At 33.8% G+C, this 25,537-nt stretch overlaps 3 protein-coding genes and 1 non-coding gene across 4 annotated transcripts; 2 read left to right on the top strand and 2 right to left on the bottom strand.

Annotated features, from left to right (window-relative positions):
* Positions 1–2,018: 2,018 nt before the first annotated feature.
* Positions 2,019–5,333, bottom strand: LOC116107763 (N-alpha-acetyltransferase MAK3-like). The gene is made up of 4 exons (XM_031394058.1): positions 5,069–5,333; positions 4,860–4,980; positions 4,565–4,620; positions 2,019–2,554 (listed from the first exon to the last, which is right to left on the bottom strand). Exons 1-4 carry the CDS (start codon positions 5,258–5,260, stop codon positions 2,339–2,341), a joined length of 585 nt encoding a protein of 194 aa, XP_031249918.1. The 5' UTR covers positions 5,261–5,333; the 3' UTR covers positions 2,019–2,338.
* A 7,017-nt stretch (positions 5,334–12,350) lies between these two features.
* Positions 12,351–14,244, top strand: LOC116107759 (ethylene-responsive transcription factor ERF113-like). Its single transcript, XM_031394053.1, has 2 exons — positions 12,351–12,704; positions 13,407–14,244. The coding sequence occupies exons 1-2, from the start codon at positions 12,533–12,535 to the stop codon at positions 14,045–14,047; spliced, it is 813 nt and encodes a 270-aa protein (XP_031249913.1). The 5' UTR covers positions 12,351–12,532; the 3' UTR covers positions 14,048–14,244.
* A 4,717-nt stretch (positions 14,245–18,961) lies between these two features.
* On the bottom strand, positions 18,962–19,034 carry TRNAK-UUU. The gene has a single exon. It is a non-coding gene; the product is annotated as a tRNA-Lys (tRNA).
* Positions 19,035–22,746: 3,712 nt separating this feature from the next.
* On the top strand, positions 22,747–25,506 carry LOC116107764 (cytochrome b-c1 complex subunit Rieske-4, mitochondrial-like). The gene is made up of 2 exons (XM_031394059.1): positions 22,747–23,097; positions 24,621–25,506. Exons 1-2 carry the CDS (start codon positions 22,899–22,901, stop codon positions 25,262–25,264), a joined length of 843 nt encoding a protein of 280 aa, XP_031249919.1. The 5' UTR covers positions 22,747–22,898; the 3' UTR covers positions 25,265–25,506.
* The last annotated feature ends 31 nt before the right edge of the window (positions 25,507–25,537 follow it).

Genomic DNA, 25,537 nt, shown 5'->3' with positions numbered 1-25,537 from the left:
CTAATAGAGTAAACATATGATCTCACCCAAAGGTTAGTGGAATGACAAGTTTTCACCTATTTTAACATAACTGTAGAGGATATTATTACTATATTACCATTCACTTTTGATTTCACCACCATCCAACCACCACCACCATCTTTCAACACCATGACCAAAACCCCAAAGTCACCACCACCGCCATCATCGCTATCCCTCTAAACCTCAAAGTCACCCTGTCGCCACCAAACAACCACCACAAATCATTCAAATTCAACCACAGACCCACCCTAAAACCGTCACAAACTCAGCTACAAACCCATCCAAAAACAACCACAAACCCATTGGAACATTCCTCCTGCTTTTTAATTTGCTTGCATTTGATCGTCAGAGCCCCACTTTCATTATATTTCATGCAACCCAGATTATTAATTATACCACCTAATTGATTAAACAAAGAAAAATGAAAAAGCTAAGTGATGAAATTGCAACTGTGGGTTGGGGGTAACAACAATCATGGTCTATAGTAGGTTTCTAGGGTACGATGACGACGACTTGCGATGGGTTTCTAAGGAGCGACAACAGTCTAGGGGGTGAGGTACGCTAGTGATTTGGGGAAGATGGGTGGTGGCCTCAACGTGATGGTCTTACAACAACCAAATCAAGTTGCCTCGGAGCCTGTTCCGAGAAGGGAGAAGAGGGAAGAAGAAAGAAAATAGGAAAATAGGAGAAGAAGAATCGGTAGAAGAAAAAGAAGAGGCGGCGTTGGTAGGAGGAAGAGGCGGCATTGGTAGGAGGAAGAGATGAGGGAAATAAAAGAAGTAGAATGGGTTGAGGAGTGGGGTGGGACGACGGTTGGGTTCAATGACCATTTTATTCTTTTACTGTCATATTAAATAATTGTCTGTTAATTTAAGGGTGGGAATCTATAATAAATGAAACGAAGGGGTGGAAACTTGCCATTTCATTAATCTTTAGTGGGAACATGTCGTTTACTCTTACTAATATAATTTGTTTATCAAAGGAGCACAAAATGTATTCAAATTAACACAATTAATTAAGCAATATGTTACATGCATATGCATTCACGAGCAATTAAACCATAGAAAACTAAATAAATTTTTTTTTTAAAAAATTCGGTTTTGCTAGAACAATTGTTGATTATAAGATTTGTTTTAAAGGATTTAATTAATTCAAAAAATTCGGTTAATTATAAACTTAATATTTGTTGTTGGTATGCCAGTTAAATTAATGTTTTTAAGATTGGATCATCCATTTAGTGCCTGTTTGATTGAGTTATGAAAATTAGTTTATAAACAGTTGGTGTTTATAAGGTAATTTGAACTTATGTGCATTTGAAATTTAAATAGTCATGTGTTTGGTTAAAGTACTTATAAGTGATTGACAAGTGACATTCGGTAAAATATGACTTACACATACATTTTAATATTAAAATAACAAAAAATGGTACTACATTATTTTATCAAATAATAAATTATATTAACTCAATTTTTTTTATTATAATATTATCAAAATATATATTTCAATCATATTACAATATAATTTAATTTTAAAATTAAATAAACAAATATTTTATTAAAAATTTATGTGAATAATTTTTAGATTCTTTATACAAAATAGACTAATAAACAAATATAGTGAATTATAATTATGAGTTGTTTAAAATATAAAAATAATGTTATATGATAGAATTTAAAAATTAAATAAGGGTATTGTGGTAATATATTTTGTCAAAATAGCTTATTATGAACATAATGCTTATAAGCAAAAAAAATAAGGTTCCCCAACTTATTTTTTTGGCTTATAAACCCAAAAAAATTATAAAGAAACAAATCAATTTAATTTTAGAACTTATAAGCTGTACTATCTTAGTAATAAATTTTAAAAAATATTTGTACCAACGTAAACCATTGGAGCCAAATTTGATGTGTGAACAAAAACCAAGAAAGGAATTATATGCTGCATTAGGGAAAGAAAATCACTACAATAAAAATTTAAGCTTACTTAACCCCCACCCAAAAAAATAATAAAATCAAATAAAATAAAATTAAGCTTAATGTTATATTGTTATTCTACTTCAACTCTTCAAACTAAACCATTGGAGCTACAAAAACCAGAACTCATCATCGATCAATTTTGAAAATCGGATGAAATTTACAATTCTCAAACATAGTAACACAGTTATATGTTACAGTTAATAATAAATTTGAATATGCAAAAGTTTAATATATCTCAAAGAGGGGAATTGTAAACTTAGGAGCCTTGATAGAATTCTTCACCATTCCCCGGCTGCTATGCTATGTGATCATAATCGACCTTAATGGGGTTGGTGACATTCTCATGGCACCATGTGATCATGATGCATGTGGCTGTCATCTCTTTCCGCCATCATAGACAACGCTGGGTGTATCTCTGGGCAAGGGAATAACAACTTCAGTCGAAAAGCATCAACACCGTTCAAATAGTAGCGGAACAACCGTTTTGCCCTAATAAACCCAAGACGTCCATATAGTGCAAGTGCTCCTTTATTTGTGACTTCTGCTTCCAACGTTACCTAAGGAAAATATTGTTCAAGATCATGAGCTAAGAGCATCTCCAATGGTGCTTTTTATTTTAAAGAGCATCTTTTATATAAATAAATAGTATTTTCATTATTTCTAAATATAAAAAACAAAATTTTTATTTAAATCCAATGAACTCTTTAAATTTAACGAAGATACTCATTATTTTCAAGAAAGAGACTTAACAGGAGAGGAAATTAATAAATAAAATGCATAACAACTTGTAGTTTATTAATTAAAATTATGATAGACAGTGAAATTTGACTATCTAGATGTGGAGAGTCAAACTCAATTTTTAATTTATATTTAAAGGATAAAGGGTCTGTTGGACTATTATTTTTATGGATAGACTCTTTATAATAAAGAGTTTGGGTCATATAAAGAGTCCATTGGAGATGCTCTAACATTTTGTCCTATTTCTTTGACTACCCAACATGTATAAAAACTTGATAATACAGATCAGATTAAAAAAATGCGATAATGATCCAATTCAGCAAAGCCAAAACGAAATAAGAATTGATACGAAAATGTATCATAATGTTGCCAGCCTACATTCTTCATATCTAGCCTTCCTAATACTCTTTTCAGTGGACCTATGAAGTAACTGGAAAATGGCAATAAACTTACCATCCAGCTCTTAGATCTCCTTTAGTGATAATATTTCCTGAAACCCAGGTAAGTTCTAAATGTGGATGGGATCTAAAATAAGGTCATTGTTCAGGTCAGGAGACACCATTAAATCTTGACTAAGTAAACATGATATGACTACAGATATTGAATTATTAAATTAATGAGCAATTAAGTGGAATTTTGGTGTTACTGAAATGTAGGATCAGAGCGAAGTTTATATTCTGCTCAGGTCTATCTTAGGGACCTCCACTACCACTAGGCTAAAGAACACAAGGACCTCTGTTGTCGAAATTCGACAAAAAGCCTCTCTTGAACTATTGAAATTAGTCAACTCCCTTTGAAATTTGTTAAACCTCCTTTGCTTCAGTATGCCTGGTAAGTAGGCAGTGCCACAGGTGAGATCAATGAAATTTAATCTTGTACGTTTTGCAACAACAGAATTTTCTATAGGATATGTCAATATAGTGAAAGAAAGATGTAAGTTACAAGGACATTGTGCTAACTCTTCTCCTAAATTTTGCCAAAGAAAAAATTTCCAATAGAACTCAACCTAGCCATTTCCAAACAAAAAAGAAGTCAACCTCAATTGACATCAAGACCTGCCTTACACTTGTTTAGCCAGCAGACTATCAGTCACCAGATGAGAAACCACACAATTGTTGATAATTAACAGAAACACTAGCTGTTGCATAAACTAAGCAGTAACGGGTTATTTGTAAACATAGACGAGTTACTGGGATAGATATGAACAGAGATAACAGATAATACATAAATCCAAGTGACCAATTTGTTCATGTCTAACAGAATGCAGAAAAGGGTACAGAACGAAGATTGGTGCTCTGAGTCTGGGTATCTCTGCTTCTTATCAAAATACAGTTATAGAACAAAGAAAATTTGTCCAGAAATACCAACCAAATTCAAGGAAAACAACAATACAGCCATAAAAAAGCTATGTTTAAAAAGTCAAGATGAAAAACATAAAAGCTACAATGTTCAACACATGTCCTATTAGCTTGGACTTCTCTTGCAATTTTATCCTTTCCTAATCCGGTCATCCACGATAAAAAACTAGGAACAAATGTTATAAAATACTTTTTTTTTTTTTTTTTTTCTATTTCTTAAAATGCTGGAAAGAAAAAATTGTCTTCATTTGCCATATTCACTAAACATCATATTACCCTCAAATTTTGGGAACAAGAAGTCTTGAACCCGTATAAGCCTTAGAATGGCATTCATTCACATTAAGATATAATGGTGGTGACAAAACAAGAAAACAGAAAAAACTCAGTGTCAATTATACAGGTTATACCAATATGCAATTGACATGAAACTGAGTACAAAACCACAAGCACAACATCATAATGCTCACATACCTCTTCACAGCCAGCTTCCATCATCACCTTAATCGATCTAGTAACGAGTTCAGTCGCTACAATTCAAGAAGAAACACAAATTTCAACACCAATCGTTATAAAATGTAAACTCATGCAATGTAATGCATACATGTTACACATCCAGTTAATATTCTCAAATTTCAACCTCTCCAAAATCTAACAACGTAAGGACCAAAAACACATAAAAGAAAAGCAAATTAACAAACACTTTATGCTCATTAATGCCAAACTCAAAATATAAAAAAGAAAGGCTTATTAGAAAGAAAAAAATTACCAATGCCTCTTCCACGATAAGGTTTAATAACAACCAACATAGCAATGTAACCTCTATAAGTAGCTCGATGTTCTCCCATCTTACACACAACTGTGCCCACACATTTACCTTTGTGAAACGCCTATGAAGAAACACGAAAGAAACCAATTAAACTATTGGTTAGAATAAAAATAAAACTTAAAGAAATAATAAAGAAGAAATTGGGTTACCAAGAAAGAAAGATGGGGCCAGAGATAGACGAAGTAGCGGTAAGTGAAGATAGAGTAGGGTTCACTAAGTTCTTGATCGACGAGGTTCATGATCAACGGCAGGTGATGTTCTCCAGCGTAGCTTACGTACTCTATCTCCGACGAGTCGAACTCTTCTTTGTTCGTTGATTCCGGTTGTTGTTCGGATTCCATCTTTCAGTAGATTCAAGCAGGGGAACTTCACTTCTATGTCGTCTTTGTTTTTGGGCTTCAATTCAATTGGCCCGAAGAAGTTAACGCCAAAGTAGTCAAAACAGACCGAAATACACAAACTTAACCGTTAAACGAACGTTAATTAACGAAATTCGAATTAAATAAAAAAAAAAAAAAAAGGAAAATTTCCAAGAATACTTATAGGGTGCGTTTGGTTTAGTATTTTGGATAGGATTTTGGGGATAGTATTGGGTTATTGGATAGGAAAATATTACGAGATAAATTTTAAAAATTTATGAAAAAGCCCTTAGGTTTACTAATTTAATTAAAGACTCTTAACATATAAAATGACAAAAACACCCCCACCACCTGCAGTGCCAGATTCCAGCCACCACCGCCGGAATCTGGCCAGAAAATTTTGTTACGACACAAACCGGTCGGATCTGTGCCGTAACACATCGTTATGGCATTTTCTGGCCGAAAAAGGCCAAACGACGGCCATCTTTGGCCGTCAGTGACGGCCAAAGATGTGGCCATCGTTTTCGGTCAACGACGGCCAAGATTTGGCCGTCGTCGACCGTCAATGACGGCCAGATCCATGGTGGATCTAGCCGGAAAATGCCACATCGGTGAACTTCCGGCCATTTCTGGTAGGAAGTTAGGCCGTTGTACAGATTCCGGCTATCACCGATGGTGGTTGCCGGAATCTGACAAGTTGGGTTGATGGGGGTGTTTTTGTTAATTTTTAAACTTTTTTTAGGGGGTATTTAGTGAAATTGATAACCTTATGGGGTTTAAAAGTAATTAAAAAAATAGAGTAATATTTATGGAATAATGTGCCAAACATTATTTGGAGAATAGGATCCAAAATATGGATAAAAATACTAAGCCAAACATGCAGATATGGGTGCGTTTGGTTTATTATTTTGGATAGGATTTTGAGAATAATATTGGATAGTTGAGTAGAGTTATGATTACGAGAATAGGATTTGAAGAATATGAGTTTGATAGAGTATTTTTACTTTGATATTTGTGTTGAATATTTGATAGATATATTTTTTTATAAATGATTTATTAATATAATATTTTGGTGCATTTTGTTAAAATAATGTAATATTATATATATAACTTATCAATTTACATTTTAATAATATTAAACATTTTATTGGTAATTTTTCACCAGTAACTATTAAAAAACAAAAACCCATATTAATTTCAAGTATTAATCCAACTGTTTAAAAACATCACATTAATACATATATGACAAAAGTATTAATTATCAACCCTTACAATCATTCTTACACGTATACTTCATTAACAACTATGACATGGTCCACTGTGCTGCCCACAGTGCATTCGTTATGTTATCTCATACAGTCGTCATATTGTCTATAATACCTTGTTGCGGTTGATTCCATCCTTCTCCATTTTGGCCATATTCTGCCCCGTTTTGACGATCACAATATACTTGCTCATTACCCATACTATTATTGGTTTGTTCGAAGATACGGTCGTCCATATTGTACATTCTGATAAAATTATGAAGTACACAACATGTCATAACAATCTTCCCTTGTTTGTCCAACGGGTAATTGTTCATTCCATTTAGAATACGGAACCGTCTTTTCAAAACACCAAAGGTTCTCTCGACAACATTGCGGAGTGAAGCATGTCTGCAGTTAAACAACTCTTGTGGCCCCCTTCGATAACAGCAGTGATCAGAAATATGGTAAGCCATTCGCCTATGAGGGGCGAGGAACCCATCTCTATTTAGATAACCCGCATCAACCAAATAGTATTTCCCTGTAATAATATCAGACATTTTATTTGAATTACAGGGCCTCAACAGTGGAGCAAATACGCTATAATATGTCAAGAAAATACTTATACCTGGTGGAGGATGTGGGAATCCAGAATTAGGATCATAAAGAATTGAATTTAAAGCTCTTGAATCATGCGTAGATCCTTCCCATCCAGTAACGACACAAGCGAATATCGTCCTAAAGTCGCATACAACCATTACATTTTGTGACAACGTTCCTTTGCGATTCCGATACCTATCGGCAAATTCATGTGAAACTGAAGCGTATACATGTGTGCCATCAATAGCTCCAATACAGTCCTATCATAAAAATTGAATTTTACACATATTAACCGACTATCAAAATTAATAACACAATGAACTTAACTATCCACTAATAGAAAACATAATGAACCAGTACTTTAAAGAAAGGGTAATATTTTCTGTTGGCTGATATTTCCCATGGAACATCATTGAAGTCAAGTGGTCTGATAAACTCTGTCTTCAACTCACATAAAGCCTCGCAAACTGCACCAACATGTCTAGAGATCGTCTCACCCGAATGTTGGAAATCCTCCATCATCGTTTTGATTGTCTCGTTTTTTCCAATGATTGTTAGAAATATCATAACTTGTTCTTCCAAATTCGTCTTCCTGGTTGGTCGCAATTTGCCTTGATCGGACAAAATTTCACATAAGTATGTAAAACAGTCTTTGTCCATGCGGCACGTGTCATAGATCCTGTCAGGGTGACCATTAAGTACTTCCAACATGTACTCATGACCAGTTAATACGGATGTATTTCGTAGTTGATGCCCAGTTGCTTCTAACGGGGTAACACCACAGAGTGCAATGGCTATATCTGTCAGTATTTCTTCTTCGTCATCTGTAGCACGCCGTCTTCTTCCTGTACGGCTAGACAACACCATTTAAACCTGCACATTTGCAAACATTGATCAACAATTAACAGTTTTTGTACTACTTAGCAAAATATAATAGTCAATATTTAATTATAATGACAATCCAAAACGAGGTTGAAACATGTAATATCACATAAAACAATACCACGATTAATAAGTTCATACAGTAGCGTTATAAATTCTAATTGTAATGACAAGTGCCCACTGACGCATACAAAATTGTTGGCAAACACTTAGGAAATATAGTGTCATCTACAAGTTGGGAAAGTCGTTATAAATCCAGTTAGCCTTTTCCTCGGGCGGGAGTTTCAACAATATCTCCCGTCACCCTGGATTTTGATATACGTACTTGACAACTGGCAGGTAAAACTGTGTGGGTACTTGCATGGCCGTCATGATGTCAATACAATTGCTCATGGAAAAAGGATCAGATGGAGCAGTAGTGTTCTCTTCGTCCCTCTCATTTGCACTGCGATTGCCAGCCCTCGATCTCATAGTCCGCCTCTCCACAAGCTCGTTTGTCAATCTACCAATGACATCTGCAAATGATTGTCCCAGGCCGCTTCTGTTCCTCCTATTTCTCACTCTTCCATGGCTAAATGTGTTTGGCCGTTTTTCTCCTGTCGTCCGATCTGGATCAGGTTCAAAGTCGCTATCATCCATGAGAACCGCACCCTGATTGGAATAAGTGGAGGTCTCTACTGGTTGAGATGCAGATGTGTACGCATATCTCCCAGTGGCAGTTTGCTTCTCAAATATGATTTCATAAAGCTCCTTGTGAGGAAGTCCCTTGTGGTAAAATTGTTGCGCTAGTGGGTTTTGTTGGTAAGTTAAAGGAATAATATATTAATATTTGGCAGTCCGAAAAAAAAATGCGTACAATTACAGTGTCGTTGATTAATATTAGTTAAAAAAAATGAAAATTTACCTTGACATATTCTTGCCAAACCTCTACAGGACACGTTGGACTTTGCGACTCATGATCCCACCCAAACCCCATGTGTTGCAGCAATTTCCACCATGCTTGATATGCTCTTCGCAGGCGAAAGAACTTAGAGGTTAATTGTGTGACGTTGAGTCTCCTGCCAACCATTGATGATATGTCGTCCAACATTTCCTGGTAATCTGCTATTTTTATTGCAGTATCGTGCGCTCAGATAACAGGACCAGAAATTTGTGGGTCATCTCAACGGACCAGGCCACAGAATCACTCATCTAAGGACAATACGGTGAGAGACAACCAACATTGGGACACCATATGAATCACCAATCACATTACAAAATATAATATTCACATGTTAACGTAACCAAGTAAACATAGATAAAATTATACCTCGTTCGATCCAGTAATGCTTGAAGACGTCAATGCAAGAGAAGATACAGACAATGTTGACCAACAGGGTGCATGACGAACTCCAAGTCTGGAAAAACGTCGAAGCTTTCGCCTTTGTTGCAAGTAGTAATCAATCCTGCGACGTCGAGACAAATTATACTGACATATGTGCATATGAGCGTAATTTGTTGTTACGATTAAAGAACAATGTCGAATCTATAGAACAAATATATCAGTTAGTGAAATCCGAATAAAATATTTTTAATAATCCAATAATTTTTTACTCCCAAAATTTATCCATTACATACAACATGTTACATACAGAACATATGAAACTGCACAATATTTTGACGCATGTGCTAAACATTGTAAGCAACATAGCACATGTTGTAACCATTAAACCCCACAAACAAATCCACATATCCAAGTAGCTCATGTGCAAATATTAGTTTCAGTCAACCAATTACAAAACACATTATTAAAGTCCAAATTAAAAGGATTAATGAAAAGAAAAAAACAGTACTAACACAAATGATTTCCAATAAAATTAAAAAAAAAAAAAATTGCGTCTCGGTGTCGTGAAAACAAATAGGTAACATAAGCTCAAAAACTAGATTTGGGTACTTCGCGGGTCTCTTTCTCTTCCCTGAGACAAATAAACATCAAACACAATTAAAAGGATTCATGTGTATACACGATGTTAAAAACTTTCCAAACAAAACAAAAACTTAGCAAAACACCTTTCCCTGTGGACAGATTTGCGACAAATCTGAGGTGGGTTTGTGACAGATCTGTGGGTTCACGATGGTGGATTTGTGATAGATCTATGGTGGGTTCACGGTGGTGGGTCTGTGTAGATTTGAGATGGGTTCACGGTGGATTAACGGTGGTGGGTTTGTGACAGATCTGTGGTGGGTTCACGTTGGATTCACGGTGGTGGGTTTGTGACAGATCTAAGGTGGGTTCACGGTGGTGGGTTTGTGAAAGATCTGAGGTGGGTTCACAGTGGTGGGTTTACGATGGTGGGTTTGTGACAGATCTATCTGTGGTGGGTTCACGGTGGTGGGTTTGTGACAAATATGTGGGTTCACGGTGATGGGTTTGTGACGATCGACTCCGGTCACGTTTGTGTTGTGATGATGGCGGTAGATTGATTGGGTGATGCTGTGGGGTGGTTTTCTGATTTAGGTGGCTGGTCGGAATTCTAATGTGCTTTGTTTTGTATTTGCAGGTGGAAGATTATGTTGGAGAAGAAAGATGGTTTGTGACGATGGTGAAGCTACGAAGGTGGTAATGCAAAGTGAGAAAGTGACAGTGGTGAAACACTGAAGCTGGTAATGCAAACTGAGAAAGTGAAATGGTGAAGCACTGAAGCTGGTAATGGATACTGAGAAAGTGAAATAGTGAAGCAGTGAAGAAAAGTGAGACTGTGAAATAAAAGCAGGACTGCAAACTGTAACAGTCAAAAAATTGTCAAGATAGTTGTCAGGATTTTATTTTCATGACAGTATTGTGTAAATATTGAACCAAACGCTATCTGTAAAATCTGGTTAAGAATATGGGTAAAAATATTGTAGCAAACGCACCCTATAATTTTCTCAAAGTTTTAAAAGTGTCGTATATTTAATAAATAATGTTTTACTTACGATTGAGTCATACAAATAGACAAAAATTGCATAAAATTTATGTAAAATTATTATTCTATCATTTGTTTTTTGTCTGTTTATATGATTCAGTTGTAAGCATAACATTACTCATATTTAATTTAATTTATTAGAATAATTGACCTTGACCAAAACTAGTAAATTTACATTAAAGTGGTTGGTTTCAATAAATTTAATTGAATTTCAACTACATAACAATTATATTATTACATTTAAATAAATTAAAAAAAAAAAAAAAGAGGATTCTACCAGGTATCAATTAGATAAATTCAACTATGAGAAAACTATCAAAAGTTCAAAGTATTTCAGTTGATGTTGCAATCTTTTAATATAAATTCAAGAGACATTTTTCATACCAAAATAATTGCATTCTATTAATTAATTGATTGTTCACCATACTGACGAATGACAAATGCACGTTCAATTATTCAATGCACTTGTCCATGATAAGTTCCAACTAAATTTTTATAGTAATATAAAATCATATTGTAATCTAAATATCTATTAATTATATATATATATATTTTAAAATATATTATATTAGGCCGTACATCTTTGAATGTGTATTTTCAATGTATAAACTATAGGTGAATGAATTTATTTTATTTTTGAATTATAGTTAATTATTAAAACAGCTCAATTACTCGTATGGGAATCACACCTTATTATTTGTTCATCATTTTTAAATATAGTCAACAATTAAGAAATTCTTTTTCTCCAATAAAAAACTTTGTCTTTGCATTTTTATAATATATCAATTACAATATTAAAACATATATTAATGAAAATTTTACATAAAATTTATATAATTTAAAAAAATAAAAAATAAAAAAAACATTACACCAACCCCATGCTTGGAAGCCAAACATTTTGAGGTTAAACTGTAATTTTCCAAAACTCCTAACAGCCACTATAAACAAAGCAACCTTTCAAAATGCATTTCACATGCTTAATTTTATAATGAAATGACATCCATGCTTCTATACCACCACGTGTAAGGTCAAAAATTGCTAGTCAATCTTTATCCATTGCGTTGTTAAACACCAAATCATTTCTCCGGAAATAAATTTTGTGAACATATGACTTTATTATATATGTGTGTGTGACAAAATATATATATACATAAAACCTGACTTTAACGTGCAGCAATTAACGCCCTACAAGCAACCCCATTTGTTTCTCTCTTCTTCTTAGTACTTCTTCAACTTCTCTTTTTCTTCTTTAAGATCACCACCGTATCTTTCTTTTTTGGCTTTGCTCATACTTTACTACCATCAATAAGGATTCAAGATCGTAACCTAGATCTTACTTTTTATGTATCCACATCGTTAATTTATAAAATAGATTAAGCTGGAGATTATTATTATTTATTCTTTCTTTATATGTGTCTGAGGACGACAAGATTAAGAAACTGATTCAAAACGAACTGAGAAAGCTAGCTAGACTTAGCTAGTTAGAGGTTGACAAAGTGGATCGGAAACATGGCAAGAGGCCTCTTCCTTTTGATGTATCGGAGGAGAAAAAGGAAGATGAAATATTCTCTGTGTACCAATCGATGACGAGTACTGATCAGCCGGCCGATCATGTTAGTTATGATGCTAACACACCAGCAAATGTCATCGCTGCCTTCAGCGATCAGTACGGCTGGCCGGCGCATGGCCAAGCGAATCCACAGTTGATGATCAGCTCGACGGAACTTCACACATCTCAACCTGCGCACGATCAAGGTAAGCTATTAGGTGATCGATCACTAGCTATATATTATATACTATTTAAATGAACTACTTAATTTTGTGTTTTGTATTTTTTGTATAACAACTGTAGTCATTTTAGTTAACTTTTTTGGGATATTAATTGTTTAAATTTTTTTCTGTGATAATATTTATAGTTTCCTTTTTATAAAAGAAATTAAGATGATGAGTAGTGTCTGAGCGCAGTGTCAATATTCATTGCGCCATTTGTATATCTCACCGCATGTTTATGCAGATTTAAGGGATTAATTAACTTTATATAAATGCGAGAAAGTACATTTCTTCTATATTTATAAGTTCCAAAAAATAAATAAAGATATGAATTGATCCGGTGTAACCATGGAACTGTTCTTAGTTATAATGTGATATCTTTCAGTCAGTAGGCCATTTTTTCTTTTGAAATGCAAAAATAAGGATACCATATTGATCTAAAGTTGTATACGAATTTTCTTATTATTCCATCTATTCACATGTTTTTCTCTAAATCAACCTTGTTTGCAACCTTCCACAATGTATAACATCGAATTGTCAATGGTTTTGATAACTCCATTGTGCTCTTTTCATTCCATTTGCTTCTATTTAATTAGTTGCCTTACTAGATTAGCCTTTTGATCACCGAACCATGATCTCTTAGTTAAATGGTAGGACACTGATGATCAAACATGAATTTTCTTGAAGGAGACAATACAAGAAGAAGACACTACAGAGGGGTGAGACAAAGACCATGGGGGAAGTGGGCAGCTGAGATCCGTGATCCGAAGAAGGCAGCCAGAGTCTGGCTTGGAACATTCGACACGGCAGAGGCTGCAGCCCTTGCTTATGATGCAGCGGCTCTAAAGTTCAAAGGCAGCAAAGCTAAGCTCAATTTCCCTGAACGTGTTCAAGGAGTACATGACTTGAGCTACCTAATGAGTACTACTACTTCCAGTAACTCAGGCACAGTTTCTGAATATGTTCCTACCCCAATACCTTTATTTCCACAACCACCAATACCTTCTCCTATTCCAACTCCTTTATCACATGAAGCATTTCCTAATCTTTTCCAGTACGCACAGCTGCTTTCCAGTAATGATGATAGGGATGTTCAGTATGCTACCTCGAGTCTTTATAACAATCAAAACCAGCTTCCATTTTATGGTTCATCACAATCTACATCCATGTTATTTTCATCACCAACTTCTTCCGCAATGTCTCATAATTATTATGATCAACTGGCCATGGAAGAAGAGTTACTGAGGGGGAGCTTTCCTTCTGCTTCCAATTTTCTTGAGCAGGCTGGGAGGAATATTAATGCTCCTGATAATAGCCAGAAGAACTGAAAGTCAAGGTCAAGTACGTACACATTATACAGGTTTTCATGCAATGGGAGAGTGAAAACCTGACGGCCAGTTTTTGCCTTTTGGTTAACCCTTTTGGATAAACCATTCTTAATTAATTCTCCGTTAATTAAAGATGTATGAAATAGAAGAAAGATTTATTTCAATTTGCTTGAAAATGCATCTGAATTTTATTTTCATGAAGCATGCGGTTTTTTTTTTTTTTTTTTTTTTAAGGATCGGGAGTGTTTAGATTAGTTTGCGCACACTTCAACTAATCCTTCAGGACCCTATAACTACTAGTCGGATAAGAGTTCTAATGACCACACCCTTATTAGGGGTTGAGGTAAATCAAATTTATGATCTTTTGAATAATATACTCAGGAGTTCTAATTGATCGTTGGACTAGCTAATGGTGGTTTGAAGCATGCAGTTCTCTTCATAATTCTTTCACTAGTGACTTATATGTCGCTACTGTAATTCTGCATATACAGCGGTACTTCTGCCGTGAAGATTGCAATTGCAGATGGCCATTTATTTGTTTTTGGATTAATTTATTTGAAGATTTTGTCATGTTTGAAGATCTTGTAAGCAGTGACATCATAGTGAGTTGAATATTCAAAATATAATCGATTATATGGATGTGAAGTCTACTAAAATCCATTCTCACGATCTCATCCAACGGCAACTACTGAATGAAACTGGCCATTTGAATTGCATTAAAATGCGATAGTAAACTGGTAGCACGCTCCATTATGAATTCAACATGATTTTTATCAAACCTTCCGTCCAGATATATTAAATACGGAGTCAAAACTTATTTGAATAAAACTTTCCAAGCTTTTTATCTTAATTTGACTATCCATCGATCTTCATACTGTATTTCTAACTAAACCCACTCGTTGAAACTACCCTACATCAGATTGGATGCATAATGATTAATTTACTTGGTCTATCAAAAATATATAAAAATAGTAGTAAGTGATCTAACAGTAGAAGAGCAAAAAAAAGTTTTATGGGTTTTTGAATTTGAGTCCTCTCGAACATTAATAAGGATAATCGTTAAAGTTTCTACCTAATTAACAGTTTCAGGATTTTAACGGATTAAATGAGGCATGCAAAAACGGATCCGGACACACTCACAAATACAACTTACTAATGCCAGAGTCATTCACCAACAATTCATACTGTGAAAAGTAAGTCTATCGAGTAAATAAATCACATCAACGCCGAAAAGAGAGAACGCTAGTGGGTGGCAAAAGGCAGAATAATATGTAAAAGAAGCTTCTAAACACATTTGTTGGAACTTGATACAAGTTGCCATTTATAGCTTTAATTGTTCGATCGTGTTCGTGTGCAAAGCAAAAGGACACATGACAACTAGCATATTATATGGAAGATCAGATGCATCTCCCTTTGCAAGCGTGGGACGAATAACATGAGCACAATATATTATATATGTTTTAATCAATCAAATCAATGCATATTTTTCCGGCTACAAAAGGGACCTAACAAGTCCTCAGTTACCACTTTGTTCAAAGCAAATTTGTGCTTTCGGCTACCTTCTGCGTCCGAACATGTCAATTTTTGCGGCTAATGTCGATATGCATTCTTGTCTTGTATTGGACTCATTCTTGTTACAATGAACCAAGTAAACTGATTTTATGGGAAAAAGTTTCTGTGATTATATCACCAAGCAAAGAATAAGCAAAAAAGGACAAACTTAAAAGAAGTTCCAAGTCGCGACAATTAGTTCATAACAATATTTGGATGAATGGTATTCTTTATTTTTAAAGATTATATTGTATCTTTATCATTTTTTTTAAATATAAAGAATAAATTTTTTATTCAAATCCAATAGGCTTCTTAAAATTTAGAAGAGATATTATATTTTTTCAATAAATAAATTTAATAAGAGAGATAAATAATAAATAAAATACATAAAAACTATATATTTATTATTTAAAATCAGTATAGAGGATGAAATTTATTTAAAAAATAAAGAGTCTGTTGAACTCTTATTTTTATGGATAAACTCTTTATAATAAACAGTTTGAGTTATATAAAGAGTCATTTGGAGATATTCTAACATTACATTTTAAATGTGGCTTTTTGTCTTCATGTCCCTATAGCTATAAAGTTTAAAACATTTTAACCCTTTGGATGTATTTGGTTGGGAGTAATAAGACATTATTGAGGTAATATCATCCTATATTATTTCATTACCACGTTTGGTTGTCAAGTAATATAAGATTCCGGTAATCTTCTAAAACTAATAATAATTACTATTAGTAATATATGAGATAACGTGATTACCTCTATTTTTTTAGGTATTTTAATATTACTTAGTAATTTTAATTTTGTTATAATTTTACCCTTTATTAATAAATTTTTTGGACAAAAATACCCTCATTTTGAAATTATTTTACAAATATATTCATAGGCTATTTTATCCTTATATACAATTTTTTTAGGATATAAATACCCTTGAACTTTAAAAAAATTATCCAACGGTGGTGGCCGGATCTGGAAACCATTGCTAGGCATTGGCAACGACGAAATGGCGCACGACCAACTAGATCTGGTTGACCGTGCGTCGATAAGGCCGTTTTCGACCATGGATAACAGCCAGATCTGGCCATGAAACGATCGTTATTTTACAGCCAGATCTCCATTATCGGTGTCGTCGGCGGTGGTAGCAAGCCGCCAGCAATGGCTTGGGGTGAGTGGAGGTGTTTTTGTTAAGTTTTAAACTTTTTTTGTTATTGAAATGTTTTAGCTAAATCTTAAATGTACTGGGTTAAAAGAAGTTATTCAAAAAATAATATTATATTAATATTTAAAAATGAGGGCAATTTAGTAATTTATACAACATAGCCACTAATTTGTTCCTCCCAACTAAATATATTAATATAACATACCCAACAATTTATTCCCACCAACTAAACACATTTTCCTAAACATTTACAGTGATCTTCAAGGTAATTTATTTTTCTATTAATATAACATTCCCTGAATCAAACACACGCGAGTAACGAGATTTTCCGTTTTTGTCTTGGTTTCTAAAACACACAAAGATTGATTACGTCTAATTCTCAAATCCAAATATTGGTTTGAGTTTTGCTTAGAGATTTAATTGAATTTAATTAATTGCTAGTTGGAAATAGAGCCGGTGATGGGTTATGTCGTGCCTAAAAATGTAAGGTATGTCATGTCGTGGGTCATGCCAAGATCTGCGAAAATTCGCGCCCTGTCGTGCTGTGCCAATCCACCAAATTTGAAGGCCCACAACACTGCCCACTATATATCGTGTCGTGCTGTGGGCCGACCGGTGTGCTTTATAAAAAAAATGAATTTCAATATTTATAAATTGTGGTAATTTTGATTTATTATTAATAATTATTATGAAAATAATTTATATATTATATTTAGTGACATTTTGTATTTATATTAATTAAAAAAATAGATAATCACTATGAAATATAATAAAATGACGAGACATTGAAATATTAATTGAATTTTAACACTTTTTATTACTTGTAAGTTATAATTATAAATTACAAATACAAACTTAGAAATTGGGATTAAGAATTATTATACATCTTCATCTTCATTTGTCATGTTTCCACATTTGACTTCATAATTTGAATACATTTGGGGTCGTTTGGATCATATAATGTTTTATTATAAGGGGATATTATATTAACGGAATAAAAGATCACTTTGAAGATTACTGGGAATGTTTAGAAAATGTGTTTGGTTTATTCGAATAAATTGGTGAATAATATGTTTGGTTAAAATGATAAATGGGTGGGTATATTATATGATTACTAAATTGCCCTCATTTTTAAATATTAACAGTATTTTTTTATTATTAATTTTTGAATAATTTTTTTTTACCGCCAACTTTTCAAATTTAGTAAAAACACCCTAGCAACCAAAAATGTTTTAAACTTAACAAAAACACATTTACCCATCCCAAGCCATTGTTGACAGCTAGCCACCACCGCTGGCAATGCCACAGATCTGGTCGTGACGCTGGCAATGCCATAGATCTGGCTGTGAAATGGCCAGGCCTTTGGTAGTGAAACGTCGGCCATATCAGTCGCCGTTTCATGGCCACATTTGGCCTTTTCCGACCATGGATCACATATCCATGGTCAGAAAAATCTTCATGGGCGAACGGTTGGCCATATACGGCCGGTCGTACACCATTATGGCGACTTTTGGTAGCCTCCGACGACGGTCGACAGTGGCTAGCGATGGTGGCTAGTTTTGGGTATAATGATATTTTTGTAAATAATGACAATAACAAGGGCAATGTTGTTTGAAAAATTTAAAAAACTAGGACAAAAGTGTTTGCATGAGTGAATTGTGTGTTTTATAAGTGTTAAAAAATATAAGGTTAATTTGGACCAAATGCTCAACTATTTAGGGGTAACATGGGAAACAAAATTGTATTACCAGGGTAAGTTTTATACAACCCCCGTAGGTATTAAGATTCCTGACAATATACCCTTCAAATGCTACTGTTTATCATAAAATATTCCGAGAATAATTTTTTACAAACCAATCAAACATCGTCATTTACTCAATTTAAAAAATATTACCCCAATTATCTAATATTAACCTGATCCAAACGGCGTCTTGAAGTAATAAAGTTTTGACATTTTCTAATGAAATTTTTAAATGCTATTTTATTTTTTTATTTTTTTCGTGTGTTAACCCCGTCTGCTTGATTTAGGGTCCATGACATAGCCCACATAATCATGGGCCACGCCATACCGTGCTATTTTTCGTGCCGTGCCATGGACTGGCACGACTCACCACTCTAGTTGGAATTAAAGATCTTATTGTTGGTTTTCATTATGTTGGAGTCAAAATTATGTATAAGGGGAAAATTTGCAAAGATGATATCGCCGTCTGTGGGAATCGAACCCACGACCACATGGTTAAAAGCCATGCGCTCTACCGGCTGAGCTAAGATGGCAGGCGTCTAGAGAATTGAGTAATGCTACAGCTACCGAAAGTTGTGCACCGAATGACGTGATAAAATCCTGACCGTTTATTAATATTAATTGATAATGAATCAACGGTCAAGATTTTGCTATGTCATTCGATACACAACTTTCGGTGGCTCTATCATTTTCGCTAGAGAATTAATGTTGGCAATGTTAACTTGACTCACATGGGCTGAACCTAACGAGTATATTAAGTTATGAAAGAGGCCCATTAAGCTGCGTAGCAATCCGGATTAGAACGAGTTTGGAATTGGGCTAGATATCCCTGGCCTATGGGCTTGAAACTTCCTTTTCCAATTTATTGCGTTATATGCTTTCTTCGGTTGCTGCGGTAATTTAGCAATTGGTGACTATTAAAAATTTAAAACTATATTGTACTATTCATCACGAAACCAATGAAAAACCAAATTTTCCTAACCCCTTGTATTAAAGTTAAACACTTCACGACATTAGCAGTGATACTATTCATCAATTCTCATCTTATAATGTTTGTAGACCATAGTAATACGATGAACTATTATTAGGTTTTACAATTAGATCAACGTTTCTATTTTAAACTATGCTAAACCTTTATAAATTATTACACGGCATTTTAATCAAACAATTTTTACTAATCTCTCTCTCTCTCTCTCTCTCTCTCTATAATATATATATATAGTAGAATTTCCTTATAGTGATGTTTTATATAGGAATAATCTTCACGTAGTTATGAAAAATTTTAGTCCCAACTTGGGATAGGTATAAATAAGAATAAACTGTATATTATAATAAGTTATAATTTTTCTAATTCCCGTCTTAAGAAAGTTGCCTCCACATAATAATAATTATATGTATATTATATATATATATATATATATGCTATGTTACATTAAAGGTTTAAGATCAAAAAATAAATAAATTTTTTTCTAAAGTTGTTTTAGACAATGATTTATGTTTTAGAGTTGTTACCACATTTTTTAACTTACAAATATATAATAACTCGTTAGCATGGATACATTCTTGTTGAAACAAAAATATTTTTAGCTTCTCAAGCATGTTTAGAACTTCTTTACAAGAAACTTTTTGTATTTCCGTACTATCATCTTCAAGATTATTTATTTTCTCTTCTTATTAAATTGCAGCAATGATTTTTTATTTCAGTTAAAAATATACATCATTTGTTGCTCATTTAGATGATTGAGGCAAACATTAATATCCATTCGATTAGTGTCATTAAATTATCGAATCTGATCATTCAATTCTGCAAAGACTATTTGATTATCTTCATCCACTATATTTGTAACTTGCAATTCACCGACATCAAGGATCTTGATTTTGCAATGCTTAAAAACAATTGGAAAATTGTATGGGGCTTCGCATCAACTAACCATGCAACAACTGTATTTACAATTCTATCAATGACATTTATCTGTGCTGGTTCAAAAATATACAATTGAAGCACTAAATTGAAATCCTAGTACTACTAAACATGAATTATAAAATAAGAAATCAAAACAATGATTTTTGTAACTACACTTCTATTAAATTATACTTTATTAGTAGTAATAAAATTAATTCATTTTACTGTTATGATTATAGTATGATTAAAATATAATAAGGTAGTAATTTATAGAGATTGAAAACGATGGTGCTGGAATCTCGATATTTAAGTGTTGTCGGGTGTTATCGGACATTGTTGTGTGTTATCTAGTTATCATTCTAGTGCCTGAATTCTGAGATATGGAAAACGTTGGGCCTAATTAAGTGAATTGGGGCTAGAGGTTGAAGATAATAGTATACGAATCTTGATAATCGAGCAATATCGGGTGGTATCGAGCGTTGTTTAATGTATTGTGTTTTAGCTTATACATATAAAAACCAATTTTGTCTAAAAAATTAGAAAAAAATTATAAACTTTGAAAATGAGGCTACTTTTCAATTCAAGCGAAAATAGGAGCTATTTAATATAATTATCCTATAACCAATTTATACAATAGGAAATAATTATTTGGTGAAATATTTTGTAATAATAATGTTCAAATATTACTAAAACGTGTTATCAGTGCTTTTTTTTAATCATACTATTAATTGTAAAATTACCAAATATTTTATTAAATCTTAATATCTTATTAATCAAATCTTTATGTTTTTATTTATTTCAAAAAATATAGAAAACAACAAAAATAAATGTTATTACATTTGATTGTTCATTTATAATTTTACCTTTGTAATATTACATGGTGAACAGTGATCCAATGACTTAAAAAATTGTCTATATGAAGGTTGCAATCGAAACAAATCGAACAGAATATTGAAAAGCTTAAGCTCGGTTCAATTGGAATAATCGAAGCTCGAGTTCGAAATGGACCGAGTTTCAATTGTCGAGCCTGAGTCTGAGCTCGAGCTTGATAGATATATGATTGGCTCAAGCTCAACTCAATTATAATCGAATAAAAATCAAGCTCAAGCTCGACTTGGTTGTAATCAAGTCAAGATCCAGCTCAAACTCGATTTTTAATTATTAATAAATTTTAATTATTGTAATATATATACATATATAATAATAATAATATAAAGATAATATATTATATAATATGTCAAGTTCGAGCTACTCGAGTCAAGTATTATTATGCTCGAATTTAGCTCGACTCAACACGTGAACTACTTGAGCTCGACTTGACTCTATATTAGCCTGAGTTAAATAGAAGTGTTTTATTTACCTTTCGTTAAGGTACGTTTGGTTCAGGGAATACTGTATTACTGGAAATGCTATATTAATGGAAAAATAGATTAGCTTGAAAATCAGTGGGAATATTTGAGAAAATATGTTTGGTTAGGTTGAAATAAATTGGTGGGTATATTATATTGATATGTTTGGTTGTGAAGAATAAATTGGTGGGTATGTTATATAAATTACTAAATTGTCCTAATTTTAAATATTAATATAGTATTATTTTTATTATCATTTTTAACCCCATACATTTGAGATTTTGCTAAAACACCTAAACCACATAAAAATTTAATTCCTAACAAAATCACCCCCACCTATCTCAAGCCAGTGCGGGATGCCAACCACCAATGCCGAAATGGCGCACGACCGACTGAATCTGGCTCTTTATGCGCCATATGACCGTTTTTGGCCAAATACATAGTGGATCTAGTTGAAAACGGTCAAATCTATTGTCAGAATCTGACTATTGATAGTCAGATTATGGTCGTCATTGAAGGCCAAATCTCTGGCCATTGTTAAAGGCCACATCTCTGGTCGACCGACTAGGTCTAACCAGTCATGCATTGTTCCAACCACGTATACTGGCAGTCGAAGGTGGTTGTTGGCGGGCAGTAGTGATCTTGGGTGTCTTGCAATTTGTTCTAAATACAAAGACATTACTGTCCAAAAACCTATTTAATTAGGGGTAAAATTGTAATGATATGTTTATGTAAATTAATTTCATAATAAGGGCATTGTTGTCCAAAAAATTTATTAATAAAGAATAAAATTAACAATACCAAGTTTTCTTAAATTATCTAAAGAAATAAAAGTAACCAAATTATCATCTATATTATCAACAATAATTTATATTATTTGATAACCAAACAGTAATTTGTTTATATAAAATGACGAGATAACCCCAGCCAAACACGTCGTTGGAAAGAAAACGAATTATAAAAATTGGACCGTGGTTTATGCCCACGTGTCAAAATCAGGGACACCAATTGAACGAACTAATCACCGCTTGATTCTGTAAAAACAGGCGACCCTTTTTATCATCCCTCTGAAATTCCCAAATTTTCGCGAAGCTAGAGATTGACGACAGTACCGCAATTCCGAAGAGATAATCGAGCGTTTGAAGATGTTGAGAGTCGCTGCGAGGAGGCTTTTGTCTCTGTCCTCATCATCATCCTCGTCATCTTGGAGACCAATTGCGCCGTCACGGAATCTAATCAACGGTGCTGATTTGTCCTCCTCCTCCTCGTCATCCGATGATTTCAGATCCAGCGGCTTCTCCAGCTCCCCGTTCTTTGCACCTCAGTTCCATCTTCCTTGCCGAGGTTAGTTAGGGTTCAGACTTTTTCATTTAATTTTATGTTGTTGAATTTGTTGTAATTTACTTTATATTTCGTTTCGGTAGTAATAATTTTTTTCGAGTAGCTTGTTATTAGTTGCATGGTTAAACTTTGAGGTAGTATGTCAAGTTTTTGATTTATTGCTTAAAGAAGTTCGATTTACTTAGGTGAATAAAAATGGCTTTTTTGTTTTGTTGAAAATTTGCTTCATTTATTGCTTTGGGTTTCGAAAGCAAGAAGCGAAATATAGTATTTGGTTTCATGTTAAACTAGTAGATTTCTGGGAGCAGAAACAGAAAATTCATTACTTTCTTAGGAAACATTTTTTTCTATCAATTTCTGAAGTTATTCTCTTGAGAGTGACTATGTTTGCCGCTTGTTTGTATTAGCTGTATTTTTGAAGTAACAGAAAATTTTTAATCCATGAAGAAAAGTTATGTTAATTTATCACCTGAAACATACTTCACGTAAAGAGAAATTGGTAGAATCTTTTTACGAGAATCAAACAGCACGAAGTAAAAGCCGAGTCAAACAGTGCTATCTCACAAATCCATTTATGGTGGTGTAGATGTCTGTTACTAAGTAGCATTGCAGCAATGGAACTTCCCATTTTATATTAGTCAGATATCATTAAGGGATGAGTTAATTTCCAACCTCTATAACATGTACTGGTTTTTCTTTTGCCTTTCATTTCTCAAGTTAATTTGTGCTCAGATTTTTTGCTTTTTACTCAAAAAACGATTTTCTCTCTCACTCCTTTTTTTAATTTTTATTATTTTGCTGTATTTGTTAGTAGATGCAATGTGACCTGAATTGGGTTGAAATCCTATTTTACAAAGGAAGGTGTGCTTTTTAATGATTATTATTAAAGTCTCAAGTTGTTTACTTGTAAAGGATGACAGCATGTCCTTATGACTGGTTTTATACGCAACTATCCAGTGAGTTTGTATATTATGACATTTTTGGAACTATCTAAGTTGCCCATGTTGGAGTTTATTGATTGGTCTTACCTTTCCCCTGTACTAGGAATTTTGTCCTTAGGCTGCTTCTTGTTGCTGTTTCATGTTTATGTGAACTGAATAGTATGTTATATATGCATGTTGCGTGCTATTTGCAGTAGTGAATGTGAGAGATTATATACTTGGTTAACCCTGATTATGGGGCTTTCCTTATTACTTCCCTTTTTTGGTGAATGTCCTTGGGGAAAACAGGAACTGCTATCAAACAAATAGTGAAGGAAAATATTTTATTCAACTAAGTGTCTAAAAGTATATATTGATTCCATGATCATGATTGTGAAACAAGTTACATAATTTTGAGTGGCTTTCTGAAGTTGCTTATTGCCCTTTCAACCTCAAGTGTGTTATAAAGGATTTAAATGCTAGAATTACAGTTTCTTTTTTGCTGCCCTCCTAGTTATGCAACATGTAGTTCTTTCTCTCTATAATTGCTCATATTTGGGAAATATTTAGTGAAGACACCATCCTTCTTGTTTAATAATGTTTCAGGTTTTGCTTCTGAGGCCCTCACACCGAGGGATGAAAACTCTGTAGTGCCCGGTATTCCACCAACAGTGGCAGCTGTTAAGAACCCCACTTCTAAGATAGTATATGATGAATACAATCACGAGCGTTATCCTCCTGGTGATCCTAACAAGCGGGCTTTTGCCTATTTTGTATTGACTGGTGGTAGGTTTGTGTATGCTTCACTGCTCCGTCTCCTCATCCTTAAGCTTGTTCTGAGCATGTCTGCCAGTAAGGATGTTCTTGCCATGGCCTCTCTTGAGGTTGATCTCTCTAGCATTGAGCCTGGCACTACTGTGACTGTTAAGTGGCGTGGGAAGCCAGTTTTTATCAGGCGTCGTACTGAGGAAGATATCCAACTTGCAAACAGTGTTGATGTGGGAACTCTTCGTGATCCTCAGCAAGATGCAGAGAGGGTTAAGAATCCAGAATGGCTTATTGTCATTGGCGTCTGCACACATCTGGGTTGCATTCCCTTGCCAAATGCGGGTGATTTTGGTGGATGGTTTTGTCCTTGCCATGGTTCCCATTATGATATATCTGGCAGGATTCGCAAGGGGCCAGCACCATACAACCTGGAAGTACCTACTTACTCCTTCTTGGATGAGAACAAGTTGATGATTGGTTGAGAAGTGTGGTTTTCTATTCTAGTGAACCGTGTTTATGTGGGATCTCAATTTTTTTATTTTATCAGATAATGCCGAAGATTTGATGCAGGTCTTTGTGTTTTACCACCTATTATTTGAGGTTGGGATACTGTAATTCGGAATAAGTTGCCTGTTTTTTGATACATTGGTATTGAACTTGTACTTTAATTGTTCAACTTTTATTTTGCAATGCTAAAACTTTAAGGGTATATAATTGTGTTTGATCTCGATCTTTTCCTTTCATGCTGATAATCT

The sequence above is a fragment of the Pistacia vera genome, unplaced genomic scaffold (assembly GCF_008641045.1).
Source record: "Pistacia vera cultivar Batoury unplaced genomic scaffold, PisVer_v2 Contig548, whole genome shotgun sequence".
Taxonomy (NCBI): domain Eukaryota; kingdom Viridiplantae; phylum Streptophyta; class Magnoliopsida; order Sapindales; family Anacardiaceae; genus Pistacia; species Pistacia vera.
This window is presented reverse-complemented; position numbering and strand designations above follow the sequence as displayed.